The sequence below is a fragment of the Somniosus microcephalus genome, chromosome 10, assembly GCF_052327205.1.
Source record: "Somniosus microcephalus isolate GS21.2 chromosome 10, FLI_Smic_1.0, whole genome shotgun sequence".
Classification (NCBI taxonomy): domain Eukaryota; kingdom Metazoa; phylum Chordata; class Chondrichthyes; order Squaliformes; family Somniosidae; genus Somniosus; species Somniosus microcephalus.
This window is the reverse complement of record NC_140996.1, coordinates 237841115-237854224: the sequence shown is the minus strand read 5'-3', so window position 1 is coordinate 237854224 and position 13110 is coordinate 237841115. Positions and strand designations below refer to the sequence as shown.

At 51.2% G+C, this 13110-nt stretch overlaps 1 protein-coding gene across 2 annotated transcripts in view; it reads left to right on the top strand.

The window, feature by feature from the left end:
• The window catches only part of LOC147112203 (dynein heavy chain domain-containing protein 1-like), a 181202-nt gene that overhangs the window by 141950 nt on the left and 26142 nt on the right, over window positions 1-13110 (top strand). The window contains exons 16-20 of one of the 2 annotated variants that reach the window (XM_085999852.1): window positions 8062-9036; window positions 10404-10578; window positions 10746-10916; window positions 11439-11643; window positions 12987-13078. In XM_085999852.1, the coding sequence (XP_085855978.1) occupies window positions 8062-9036; window positions 10404-10578; window positions 10746-10916; window positions 11439-11643; window positions 12987-13078 (1618 nt within the window). The remainder of the gene's footprint in view (window positions 1-8061; window positions 9037-10403; window positions 10579-10745; window positions 10917-11438; window positions 11644-12986; window positions 13079-13110) is intronic. The other variant, XM_085999853.1, reaches the window with a different exon arrangement.

The window sequence follows — 13110 nt, the reverse complement described above, 5'->3', positions numbered from 1 at the left end:
TGCTGACCAACTGGTAGAATCGAGAACAAGGGTCGAACCCAGGGTTACGGCAGAGACAACCGTGGAAGAAGTTAGTGAACCTGAAGCATCTACCTCAGAAGTGAATGTACCTGATGATGATGTCCAATCCATAAGAGACCAACTAGATGAGTCACCCCAACAACGAGAATCAGAGACCCCTGAAAGGCGTTATCCAACTCGAATCAGGAGGCCTCCTCAGAGACTGAATCTTTGAACTGTTTTGCATGAAGTTGTATATATATATGTTACTATGTTATGTTAAATGGGGATATAACTGTTAAGCTAAAAAGGGAGGATTGTGGTGTATGTAACCTGTTCCACCTTAAGAGAACTACCTTAAGAGATGTACTACTTTCTCTTGGCTGCTGTATACTGTAATACCGGTGGTGACCACACCGGTATATAAGTGTTGTGTAAGGATTTGCTGGGCAGTTCAGCCCTGACCTCCGAATAGTAAAGACCTGTTAAAAGTTATTCTTGTTGTCTGTGTCCAGTGATTGATCCTAAACATAACGGGACACACAGACTCAACAGTAATGACACCTTACCCTTAAATGAAGCCTCGCCACCTGGCTATACCTTGCACCACTTGCCCCGCTCAGACCACCGTGGTGGCGGTGTGGCTCTCATCACCAAATCACACCTGGGTCTGTCCCGCTACTCCCCGGCACTTTCTCCTCCTTTGAGCATCTCCCCTTATTCCAGCCCTCTCACCTCTCATTTAAAATTCTTGTTCTCTACCGCCCACCCAAGTACCATAAAAATGTTATTACTGAGATATCTTCACTGCTCTCCTCCCTCAGCCTCTGCACCGAATGACTTCTCATCCTCGGTGATTTCAACCTCCATCTCAGTTCATCATGCTCGCTCACCTCTGAGTTCACCAGCCTCCTATCCTCCCTTAAACTCTCCCTCCATGTAAATTCACCGAACCCATATTCACGGCCATCTCTCGTGGCCTCGCTACCCCCATCGTGTCAATCGCAGATGAGGCCATCTCTGACCACTTCCTCGTATCGCTCTCCACCCACATCCCCCTTCCACCCCCCGACCCTACTTCCTTCAGTGTCCACCCCTGGAAAAAACTCTCTCCCAACTGCACTTATGAAATCCCAACTCTCCAGCCTTTGGCCCTCCATTCACCATGACATTTCTGCAGCTACTGATCTGCTCAACCACACCCTCACCACCACCTTTGATGCCCTCGTCCCTATTAAAGCCATTACTCTCTCTCACCCTGGCTGTTCCCCCTGGTATGGTCCTCATCTTCGCTCCCTTAAGTCCGAGGGACGCAGACTTGAACAGATATGGCGGACAACTGGTTTAGCCATTCACCGCCAGATCTGGCTGGACCACATAAAGCATTATCGGGTCCTGCTCTCGTCAGACAAAATTGCTCACTATTCCAGAATCATTCTGGAATGCAAAGATAAACCCCGGCTCCTATTCTCCACTGCTAACCATCTTCTTAAACCCCTCTCCCCTCCACCAACAAGTGTGAGGAGCTCATGGACTTCTTTGTCTCTAAGATTGAGCCCATCCGTTCAGCTGCCTCTGCCACTTCCCTTCCTTCCCCTAGTCCACTGGGCCAAACTTCCTCTGAGGTTCCCCCTGCCCTAGCCCTGAACTCACATCTTTCTCCAGTTTCTCTCCCATCTCCCCTCATGACCTCTCCACGCTCATCTTGTCCATGAGACCCACTTCCTGCTCCCTCGACCCTATTCCCACCAAACTGCTGACCACCCAACTTCCTTTTCTGCTTCCAGGTTAGTTGACATTGTTAACGGTTCTCTCTCCTCATATATTGTCCCCCTCTCCTCAAAAAAACAACCCTTGACCCCTGCTACCACCCCATCTCCAGCCTCCCTTTCCTCTCCAAAGTCCTTGAACTTGTTGTCGCCTCCCAAATCCGTGCCCTTTTTTCCTGGAACTCCATGTTTGAATCCCTCCAATCAGGTTTCCGCCCTTGCCACAGTACCGAAACGGCTCCCATCAAAGTCACAAATGACATCCTTTGTGACTGTGACAAGGGTAAACTATCCCTCCTCGTCCTTCTTGACTTGTCTGCAGCCTTTGACACGGTTGACCACTCCATCCTTCTCCAACACCTCTCCGCCATCGTCCAGCTGGGTAGGACTGCACTCGCCTGGTTCCATTCTTATCTATCTAATCGTAGCCAGAGAATCACCTGCAACGGCTTCTCTTCCTGCTCCCGCATCGTTACCTCTGGTGTCCCCCAAGGATCTATCCTTGGCCCCGTCCTATTTCTCATCTACATGTGGCCCCTCGGCGACATCATCCGAAAACACAGCGTCAGTTTCCACATGTACGCTGACGACACCCAGCTCTACCTCACGACCTCTTCTCTCAACCCCTCCACGGTCTCTAAGTTGTCAGACTGACATCCAGTTCTGGATGAGCAGAAATTTTCTCCAGTTAAATATTAGGAAGACCGAAGCCATTGTTTTCGGTTCCGGCCACAAACTCTGTTCCCGAGCCACTGACTCCATCCCTCTCTGAGGCAGAACCACACTGTTCACAACCTTGGTGTCATATTTGACCCTGACATGAGCTTCCGACCACATATCCACAGCATCACTAAGACCGCCTATTTCCACCTCTGTAACATCGCCCGTCTCTGCCCTTGCCTCAGCTCATCCGCTGCTGAAACCCTCATCCATGCCTTTGTTACCTCTAGACTTGACTGTTCCAATGCACTCCTGGCTGGCCTCCCACATTCCACCCAACATAAAACTCAGCTGCCCCGTGTCCTAACTCGCACCCAGTCCCGTTCGCCCATCACCCCCTGTGCTCGCTGACCTACATTGGCTCCCGGTTAAGCAACGCCTCGATTTCAAAATTCTCATCCTTGTTTTCAAATCCCTCCATGGCCTCGCCCCTCCCTATCTCTGTAATCTCCTCCAGTCCCCCCCGAGATATCTGTGCTCCTCTAATTCTGCCCTCCTGAGCATCCCTGATTATAATCGCTCAACCATTGGCGGCCGTGCCTTCTGTTGTCTGGGCCCTAAGCTCTGGAATTCCCTCCCTAAACCTCTCCGCCTCGCTACCTCTCTCTCCTCCTTTAAGACGTTCCTTTAAACCTACCTCTTTGACCAAGCTTTTGGTCACCTGCCCCAATTTATACTTGTGGCTCGGTGTCAAATTTTTTGCCTTTTAATCCTCCTGTGAAGCGCCTTGGGACATTTTTACCACATTAAAGGTGCTATATAAATACAAGTTGTTGTTGTTTTGTCCTGGCCAATATTTATCCCTAAACAACATCAGTAAAACAGATTATTTGGTCATGATCACATTGCTGTTTGTGGGATCTTGCTGTGTGCAAATTGCCTGCTGCGTTTCCCACATTACATCAGTGACCACAGTTCACAAAGTACTTCATTGGCTGTAAAGCGTTTTGGGACGTCCTGAGGTGGTGAAAGGCGCTATAGAAATGCAAGACTGTCTTTTCGTTGGACACACAGATTATCTCAGGGGTTAGTTGCTTTTGCCAGGCATCATTCCACAAATCCAGCATCTATTTCACCATCCATGGCACCGCTAATTGTGTAAATGCTGAGCGCCCTCCCCTGCTTGAACATTCCCGACAACAATTGCATTGGAAAGTTACCAAAGTCACTCCATTATTTACAAAGTGTGGGAGAGATAAACCAGGAAATTCTAGGCCCGTTAGTTTAACGTCTGTTGAGGGGAAGTTACCAGAATCTGTTATTAGGGACCGAGTGACTGAGCATTTGGACAAATATGAGCTGATCAGAGAGCCAGCAAGGATGTGTAAAGGGTCGAACGGTCATGTCAAACAAAACTAGTTCAATTTTTGAGGAGGTAACTAACATGGTAGATCATGGAGTGTCTATGGATATTATTTATATGGATTTCCAGAAGGCATTCGACAAGGTTCCACACAAGAAATTGTTCACAAAAATGAGTGTGCTTGGAACTAGAGGCAACCTATTGGGTTGGATAGGGAATTGGTGAGGAGGTAGGAGACAGAGGGTCAGGATAATAGGTACGTACTCTAATTGGGAGGATGTGACTTGTGGTGTCCCCCAGGGATCTGTACTGGGGCCTCAGCTTTTCACTGTATTTATCAATGACTCAGATGAAGGAACAGAGAGTTGTAGATCCAAGTTGCTGATGACACTAAGTTAGGAGCCACAATAAATAGTGTAGATGGCAGCAGAAAGTTGCAAAGGGGCATTGATAGATACAGCACAGGCTATGGGCCCCGACAACATCCCGGCTGTCGTGCTGAAGACTTGTGATCCAGAACTAGCCGCGCCTCTAGCCAAGCTGTTCCAGTACAGCGACAACACTGGCATCTATCCGACAATGTGGAAAACTGCCCAGGTATGTCTTGTCCACAAAAAACTGGACAAATCCAATCCGGCCAATTACCGTCCCATCAGTCTACTCTCAATCATCAGCAAAGTGATGGAAGGTGTCATCGGCAGTGCTATCAAGCGGCACTTACTCATCAATAACCTGCTCACTGATGCCCAGTTTGGGTTCCGCCAAGACCACTCGGCTCCAGACCTCATTACAGCCTTGGTCAAAACATGGACAAAAGAGCTGAATTCCAGAGGTGAGGTGAGAGTGACTGCCCTTGACATCAAGGCAGCATTTGACCGAGCGTGGCATCAAGGAGCCCTAGTAAAACTGAAGTCAATGGGAATCAGGGGGAAAACTCTCCACTGGCTGGAGTCATACTTGGCACAAAGGAAGATGGTTGTGGTGGTTGGAGGTCAATTATCTCAGCCCCAGGACATCGCTGCAGGAGCTCCTCAGGGCAGTGTCCTAGGCCCAACCATCTTCAGTTGCTTCATTAATGACCTTCCCTCCATCATAAGATCAGAAGTGGGGATGTTTCACTGATGACTGCACAGTGTTCAGTGCCATTTGCTATTCCTCAGATAATGAAGCAGTCCATGCCCGCATGCAGAAAGATCTGGACGACAGTCAGACTTGGGCTGATAAGTGGCAGGTAATATTCGTGCCTGACAAGTGCCAGGCAATGACCATCTCCAACAAGAGAGAGTCTAACCACTGCCCCTTGACATTCAATGGCATTACCATCACCAAATCCCCTACCATCAACATCCTGGGGGTCACCATTGACCAGAAACTTAACTGGACCAGCCACATAAATACTGTGGCAACAAGAGCAGGTCAGAGGCTGGGTATTCTGTGGTGAGTGTCTCACCTCCCGACTCCCCAAAGCCTTTCCACCATTTACAAGGCACAAGCCAGGAGCGTAATGGAATACTCTCCACTTGCCTGGATGAGTGCAGCTCCAACTACACTCAAGAAGCTCGACACCATCCAGGACAAAGCAGCCCGCTTGATTGGCACCCCATCCACCACCTTAAACATTCACTCCCTCCACCACCGGCGCACCGTGGCTGCAGTGTGTACCATCTACAAGATGCACTGCAGAAACTCGCCAAGGCTTCTTCGGCAGCACCTCCCAAACCCGCGACTTCTTCCACCTAGAAGGACAAGGGCAGCAGGCGCGCGGGAACACCACCATCTCCAAGTTCCCCTCAAAGTCACACACCATCCTGACTTGGAAATATCGCCGATCCTCCATCGTCGCTGGGTCAAAATCCTGGAACTCCCTCCCTAACAGCGCTGTGGGAGTACCTTCACCACACGGACTGCAGCGGTTCAAGAAGGCAGCTCACCACCACCTTCTCAAGGGCAACTAGGGATGGGCAATAAATGCTGGGCCTTGCCAGCGACGCCCACATCCCAGGAACAAATAAAATAAAAGTGGGCATAACTGTGGCAGATGCAGTTCAATGTCGGGGAGTGCGAGGTTATCCACTTCAGAGCTAAGAAAGAGCAATCAGAATATTCTCTAAATGGAGAGAAGCAGGAGCTGTGGAGGAGCCGAGAGATTTAGGGGCCCAAGCACAGAAATCTCTAGAAGCTCGTGGACAGGCACAGAAAATAATTAAAGTCCAATGTTGGCCTTTATCTCGAGGGCTGGAGTACAAAAGGGAGGAAGTGATGTCACAGTTGTACCGCGCTCTGGTCAAACCCCATCTGGACACTGTGGTCAGTTCAGGGCCCCGCACCTCAGGAAGGATATATAGGCCTTGGAGGGAGTTGAGGGAATACGGTGATAAGGTTGATGAAGGGAATGCAATGGATGTTGTCTACATGGATTTTCGGAAGGCATTTGACAAAGTACCACATAGAAGGCTGGTTAACAAAATTGAGGCTCATGGAATAGGTGGGTCAGTGGCAGCTTGGATAAGGAATTGGCTTAAGGACAGAAAACAGCGAGTTGTGGTAAATGGCTGTTTTTCAGACTGGAGGATGGTAGACAGTGGTGTTCCCCAAGGGTCAGTACTAGGACCATTGCCTTTATTATTGATATATATGAATGACTTCGATATTGGAATAGAGTAAAATTTCTAAATTTGCCGATGACACCAAACTTGGGGGTGTGGCAAACAGTGAGGATGATACCAATCGACTGCAACAGGACATAGAAAGGCTAGCAGAATGGGCAGACAAGTGGCAGATGGAATTTAATACAGAGAAGTGTGAGGTGATGCATTTTGGCAGAAGGAACAGGGAGAGGCAATATACACTTAATGGCACAGTTTTAAAGAGTGTGCAGGGACAGAGGGGCCTGGGAGTTAATGTGCATCGGTCCCTGAAGGTGGCAGGACATAGTGAGAGAATGGTTAGCAAAGCATATGGGATCTTGGGTTTCATAAATAGAGGTATTGAGTACAAAAGTAGAGAAGTTATGCTGAACCTTTATAAAGCGCTGGTTAGGCCACAACTGGAGTATTGTGTCCAGTTCTGGTCACCACACTTTAGGAAGGATGTGAAGGCCCTTGAGAGGGTGCAGAGGAGATTTACCAGAATGGTTCCAGGGATGGGGGATCTTAGCTACAAGGACAGGTTGGAGAAGCTGGGGTTGTTCTCCTTGGAGCAAAGGAGGTTGCGGGGTGATTTGATAGAGGTGTACAAGATTATGACGGGTTTGGATAGGCTGGACGGGGAAAGGCTGTTCCCACTAGTTGATGGTACAAGGACTAGGGGACACAGATTTAAGGTTTTGGGCAAGAGATACAGGGGGGATGTAAGGAAGAACTTTTTTTCACAGCGAGTGGTGAGGACCTGGAACTCGCTGCCGACGGAAGTGGCGGAAGCGGAGACACTCAATGTTTTCAAGGGGAGACTGGATAGGCACTGGAGAGAAATAAACTTGCAGGGCTCTGGGGATAGAGCGGGGGAATGGGACTCACTGGATTGCTCTACAGAGAGCCGGCACAGACTCGATGGGCCAAATGGTCTCTTTCTGTGCCATATGACTATGGTGGGTAGGTGGGGATGAGGTTGGGTATATGGGGAGAAGGTGGGTAGGTGAGGTTGGGGGATATGAGGAGGAGGTGGGTAGGTGAGGTTGGGGATACGGGGAGGAGGTGGGTAGGTGAGGTTGGGGAGAGGGAGAAGGTGCGGTTGGGGGAAGGTGAGTAGGTGGGGTTGGGGAGAGGGAGAAGGTGGGTAGGTGGGGTTGGGGGATATGGGGAGGTGGGTAGGTGAGGTTGGGGGTTACGGGGGTGTGGGTGGGTGGGGTTGGGGGTTACGGGGGTGTGGCTGGGTGGGGTTGGGGGTTGCGGGGAGTAGGTGAGGTTGGGGGTTACGGGGGTGTGGGTGGGGTTGGGGGTTACGGGGGTGGGTTGGGGGTTACGGGGGTGTGGGTGGGTTGGGTTGGGGGTTACGGGGGGGAGTGAGGTTGGGGGTTACGGGGGTGGATAGGTGGGGTTGGGGGGTTGTGGGGGGTAGGTGGGGTTGGGGGTTACAGGGGGGTGAGGTTGGGGGTTATGGTACAATCACTACCGATAGCCGCCACCTTCTCTGGACGACTAGGAATGGGCTTTTCCAGTGTCATCAGAGAACAAATTAAGAATAAAGTTGTACTGGAGCGTGCTCACTGCCCGTGGAGTTTGTCACCTCAGTATTCCTCACGCCATCTCTGCTTTGTTTCTGCTCCGTTAGGAAGAGCTGATGGACAAAGTGATCCAGACAGCTACGAGTCTGCTCCATGACAAGACCATCCAGGCAGCCGCACTCGAGAATCAGAAGACCAAAACTGAGATCCGCAACAATATCGACGCCCTGAGCGCCAACGAGAAGGATTCCAGCGTCGTGACCGAGGATCCATACGTGGTCATCTCGCATATCGGCTCGGAAATGTACTGGGCGCTGGTTCGCATCTCCCGCCTCAATCCTCTCTATTACTTCTCGAAAACCAGTTTCATGAAGGTGGTGAGGGAAGCCCTGTCGAGTCGGAAACGGCGAGTCCTCCCACTTGGTGCTGGGACCTCCCAAGATCACTTCATGGAACTGATGGATTACCTCGTCTCCAAGATCTACAACTACTTCAGGTGGTGTGTCTTTGTGAAGCACGCCACGCTGTACCGCTTCCTGGTGGCTGTGGGCCACATGAAGGTGTCCAACATGGTGACCCAGCTGGAGTGGGAGATTTTTCTCCGTGGGACACGCGATCTGAAACACGATGCACCGGTTCAGGAGATCTGCGTTCACAGGCCTCTTTGGGTCAGTGAGGATATCTGGCAGAGCTGCACGATACTGGAACTGTTGCCGGCATTTCGGAACCTAAGATACTCGCTGGTCAAGCAAGCCAGCCAATGGCGAGAATACTTTGGCCTCTCATCGACGGTGATCGGAGCGGCTCCTTGCTCCGCGTTTTCGCATCTCACCACCTTCCAGAAGGCCATCCTATGGAGACTCTTCCAACCCAACAAGCTGAGTGTGATCATGAACGAAATAGTGACCTGTGAACTGGGTGGGACCCTCATCAGGGACCTGCGGCTCACTCTCACTTCGCTGTTCAACTACAGCCGGCAAAATGTGCCGGTCATGTTTCTCATGCCTGAGCTTGGCTCAGTCAGTCTCTCCACACACCCGCTGTACTGGATTGAAGAGATGGCCCGAGAGCAACAGATGCGGGTAAGTTGGTGAATGTGGCAGAGCTGTAATAATGTGGGGCTCGGTACCACACCGGACGAGATCATCTGACTCAACACGGGCCGGGGATGGAGCCTCGGCCTTTCCTGCTCTGTGTTTAGGTGACCGGACAGGATCTGCTGAGGTACCTGTGTCACACGGGATGAGGGGCGGGGGACAGGACTCTGGCCTTTGTGGAACGGTCACGTCACCTACACACTGCACGACTGTTGGCCCTCGAGCGCGAATCACACCACTCCCGAGTGGAACCGGCACACTGAGAGGCCGTGCTGATTGGGGGGGCTGGGGGGCAGGCATTGACCTTTCACCCTCTGGCAACAGCGGTCAAATCCAGCCCAGGCTTCAGCTATCTGTTTTTTCTATGTTAATTCTCGGGATGTGGGCGTCGCGGGCAAGGTCAGCATTTATTGCCCATCCCTAGTTGCCCTTGAGAAGGTGGTGGTGAGCCGCCTTCTTGAACCGCTGCGGTCCGTGTGGTGAAGGTGCTCCCACAGTGCTGTTAGGGAGGGAGTTCCAGGATTTTGACCCAGCGACGATGAAGGAACGGCCGATATACTTCCAAGTCAGGCTGGTATGTGACTTGGAGGGGAACTTGGAGGTGATGGTGTTTCCATGCGCCTGCTGCCCTTGTCCTTCTAGGTGGAAGAGGTCGCGGGTTTGGGAGGTGCTGCCGAAGAAACCTTGGCGAGTTGCTGCAGTGCATCTTGTAGATGGTACACACTGCAGCCACGGTACGCCGGTGGTGGAGGGAGTGAATGTTTAAGGTGGTGGATGGGGAGCCAATCAAGCGGCCTGCTTTGTCCTGGATGGCGTCGAGTTTCTTGAGTGTTACTGAGGTTACAGGAAGCTTATACAGCCGGATGGTTACCAGTGCGTGTCGATTGGGCTTATATTGTGTCGATTGGGCTTATACTCACAGGAGTTTAGAAGATTGAGAGGGGATCTCATCGAAACCTATAAAATTGTCAGGTCTGGACAGACTAGATGCAGGAAGGATGTTTCTGATGGCCGGGGAGTCCAGAACCAGGGGTCATAGTCTAAGGATAAGGGGTAAGCCATTTAGGACAGAGATGAGGAGGAATTTCTTCACCCAGAGAGTGGTGAACCTGTGGAATTCCCTGCCACAGAGGGTGTGGAGGCCAGTTCATTAAATATATTCAAGAAAGAGTTGGATATGTTTCTTGAGGCTGAAGGGATCAAGGGATATGGGGGAAAAGGCGGGGACAGGGTACTGAGTTTGGATGATCAGCCATGATCACATTGAATGGCGGAGCAGGCTCGAAGGGCCGAATGGCCGACTCCTGCTCCTATCTTCTATGTTTCTATGTGTCAGACCTTCTGTATTTCAGGGCAACGTTCGTATCATTTCTTTCGGATCACATGATCAAACGGACGAGATTCTACACGTGTTAAAGAAGACCATGAGCGAAGGCAAGTGGCTGGTGCTGAACAACTGTCACCTACCAGAACATTGGGACAACCGCTTGGTCAGGCTGCTGACTCAGCTGGTCACCGCTTATAAAAGTGAGTCCGACCGCCTGTAGACAAACACCCCCAATTCCCCAAACACTCCCAGGGCAGGTATAGCACGGGTTAGATACAGAGTAAAGCTCCCTCCACACCGTCCCATCGCACACTCCCAGGGCTGCTCTGGACCCTGACCATTGATGATGCAACTTTATATTTTCCAGATTACATTCCCTCCAAACATGCTGCTCCCCCCGTGTCGTCTGAACATTACCTCTGTGATGATGACCCTGTAGAGGATATTCCGACAATCCTGACCGAGTCTGGGGACAAAATCCATCGAGACTTCCGGCTGTGGCTCATTTGCAGGAACGAGGCCAGTGGCTTCCTGCCAGGTGTGTGTGAATAGGCCAGGTATTCTCCGCCACGGGGCACAGAGCATAGGTCACAGGGCAGCTTAAGATACCTGCAGCAGGTGGGAAAAGTAACCGGGAATAGAGGGGGGAGATAGAGGTGGGGGGGTGGTTGGGGGGGGGGCGGAGGGAGGAGGGATTGGAATTCATCTGCCCCCTGAGCCTCGGTCAATAGCGCTTTGTAACCAGCACCCTACCATGTCAGAGGGATGGACGGCCTCATGATTTACCTTCTTTCCTGGCTGGAAGTTCCTGCCTTTCACTCTGCCTCTCTCTGTGGCTGAACGATCGAAATCGAAGCATTGGGGAAATCGAGGGGGCAAACGGGGTGGATGGAGCCGGTCCCTGGGCTTCCCTCGCTGCTGCTTGGTGTAATTCAGGAACTTCTTGTTCACCGATTGCTCCCCCGCTACTCCCTGCGTTGTATCATTTCCCTTGAACACTGGGTTTGAAGTTTTGACCTGCGACCCCCGGGCACTGACCCCGTGTGACACTGTGCTGCAGGAATATTGAGGCGACACGCGAGGAAATTAGTGATTGAGACGCCGTCGATGCTGCAAAACACCCTGAAACGCTCGTACACGCAGGCCAAGACCAAGCTCGGAGACACAGTGAGCCCAAAGCACCTCACCGTACTCGCCGCCCTCCACTCCATCCTACTCCACCGCCAGCACTACGGGAGCTGGGTGCAGGCACGCGCCTATCGCTGGTAAGTCACTCGCGGACATCAGAGGATTCGCACGCTCTTCGTTCCAAGACTCTCTCGGAATCTTAAAGCTCAATCGCGTGGGTCGCCCTCCTCAGCCTCTATTCCCCATCAGGTGAAGGGGGATCAGAATTGGACACAGTATTCAAGGTGGGGCGTAAGGTCTGGTATTAGCGGTACTGAAGGGTAATCTGTGGAAGGGTGCGTGAGCTGTGTGGCTCACGTGCAGAAAAGCAGCGGGACAGACTTGATGGGCTGAATGACCTCTTTGTGCTGGAACAGTCTTTGATTAATCAGGGACAGTCGGCATGGATTTGTTAAGGGAAGGTCGTGTCTGACTAACTGGATTGAATTTTTTGAAGAGGTAACGAGGAGGGTCGATGAGCGTAGTGCGTTTGATGTAGTTTCCAGATGATACAAAAATTGGCCGTGTGGTTGATAATGAAGACGAAAGCTGCAGACTGCAGGAAGATATCAATGGACTGGTCAGATGGGCAGAACAGTGGCAAATGGAATTCAATCCGGAGAAGTGTGAGGTAATGCGTTTGGGGAGGGCTAACAAGGCAAGGAAATACACATTAAATGGTAGGACACTGTGAAGTGACAGGAAACTCAGAGGATCAGAGGGACCTCGGAGTGCACGTCCACAGATCCCTGAAGGTAGCAGGACAGGTAGATAAGGTGGCTAAGAAGGCATACGGGATACTTGCCTTTATTAGCCGAGGCATAGAATATAAGAGCAGGGAGGCGATGCTTGAACTGTATAAAACACTAATTCGGTCACAGCTAGAGTACTGCGTGCAGTTCTGGTCACCACATTACAGGAAGGATGTGATTGCACTAGAGAGGGTGCAGAGGAGATTTACGAGGATGTTGCCAGGGCTGGGGAATTTTAGCTATGAGGAAAGATTGGATAGGCTGGGGTTGTTTTCTTTGGAACAGAGGAGGCTGAGGGGAGACCTTATTGAGATGTATAAAGTTATGAGGAGCATAGATAGAGTGGATAGGAAGGACCTGTTTCCCTTAGCAGAGGGGTCAGTAACCAGGGGGCAGAGATTGAAAGTAATTGGTTGGAGGTTTAGAGGGGATTTCAGGAGAAATGTTTTCACCCAGAGGGTGGTGGGGGTCTGGAACTCACTGCCTGAAAGGGTGGTCGAGGCAGAGACCCTCATCACATTTAAAAAGTACTTGGATATACGCTTGAAGTGCCGTAACCTACAGGGCTACGGACCAAGAGCTGGAAAGTGGGATTAGGCTGGAGAGCTCTTTGTCGGCCGGCACGGACACGATGGGCCGAATGGCCTCCTGTGCTGTAAATTTCTATGATTCTGTGTTTTCTCTCGCAGGACGCAGTCAGATTTATTCGCCGCCCTCCACACTCAGGAGAAGCTGCAGACAACCTGGGGAGACTCGGACTCGCTGCTCGAGCTTCTAGTAGGTGAGAAGGAACAACAACAACTTGTTTTTATA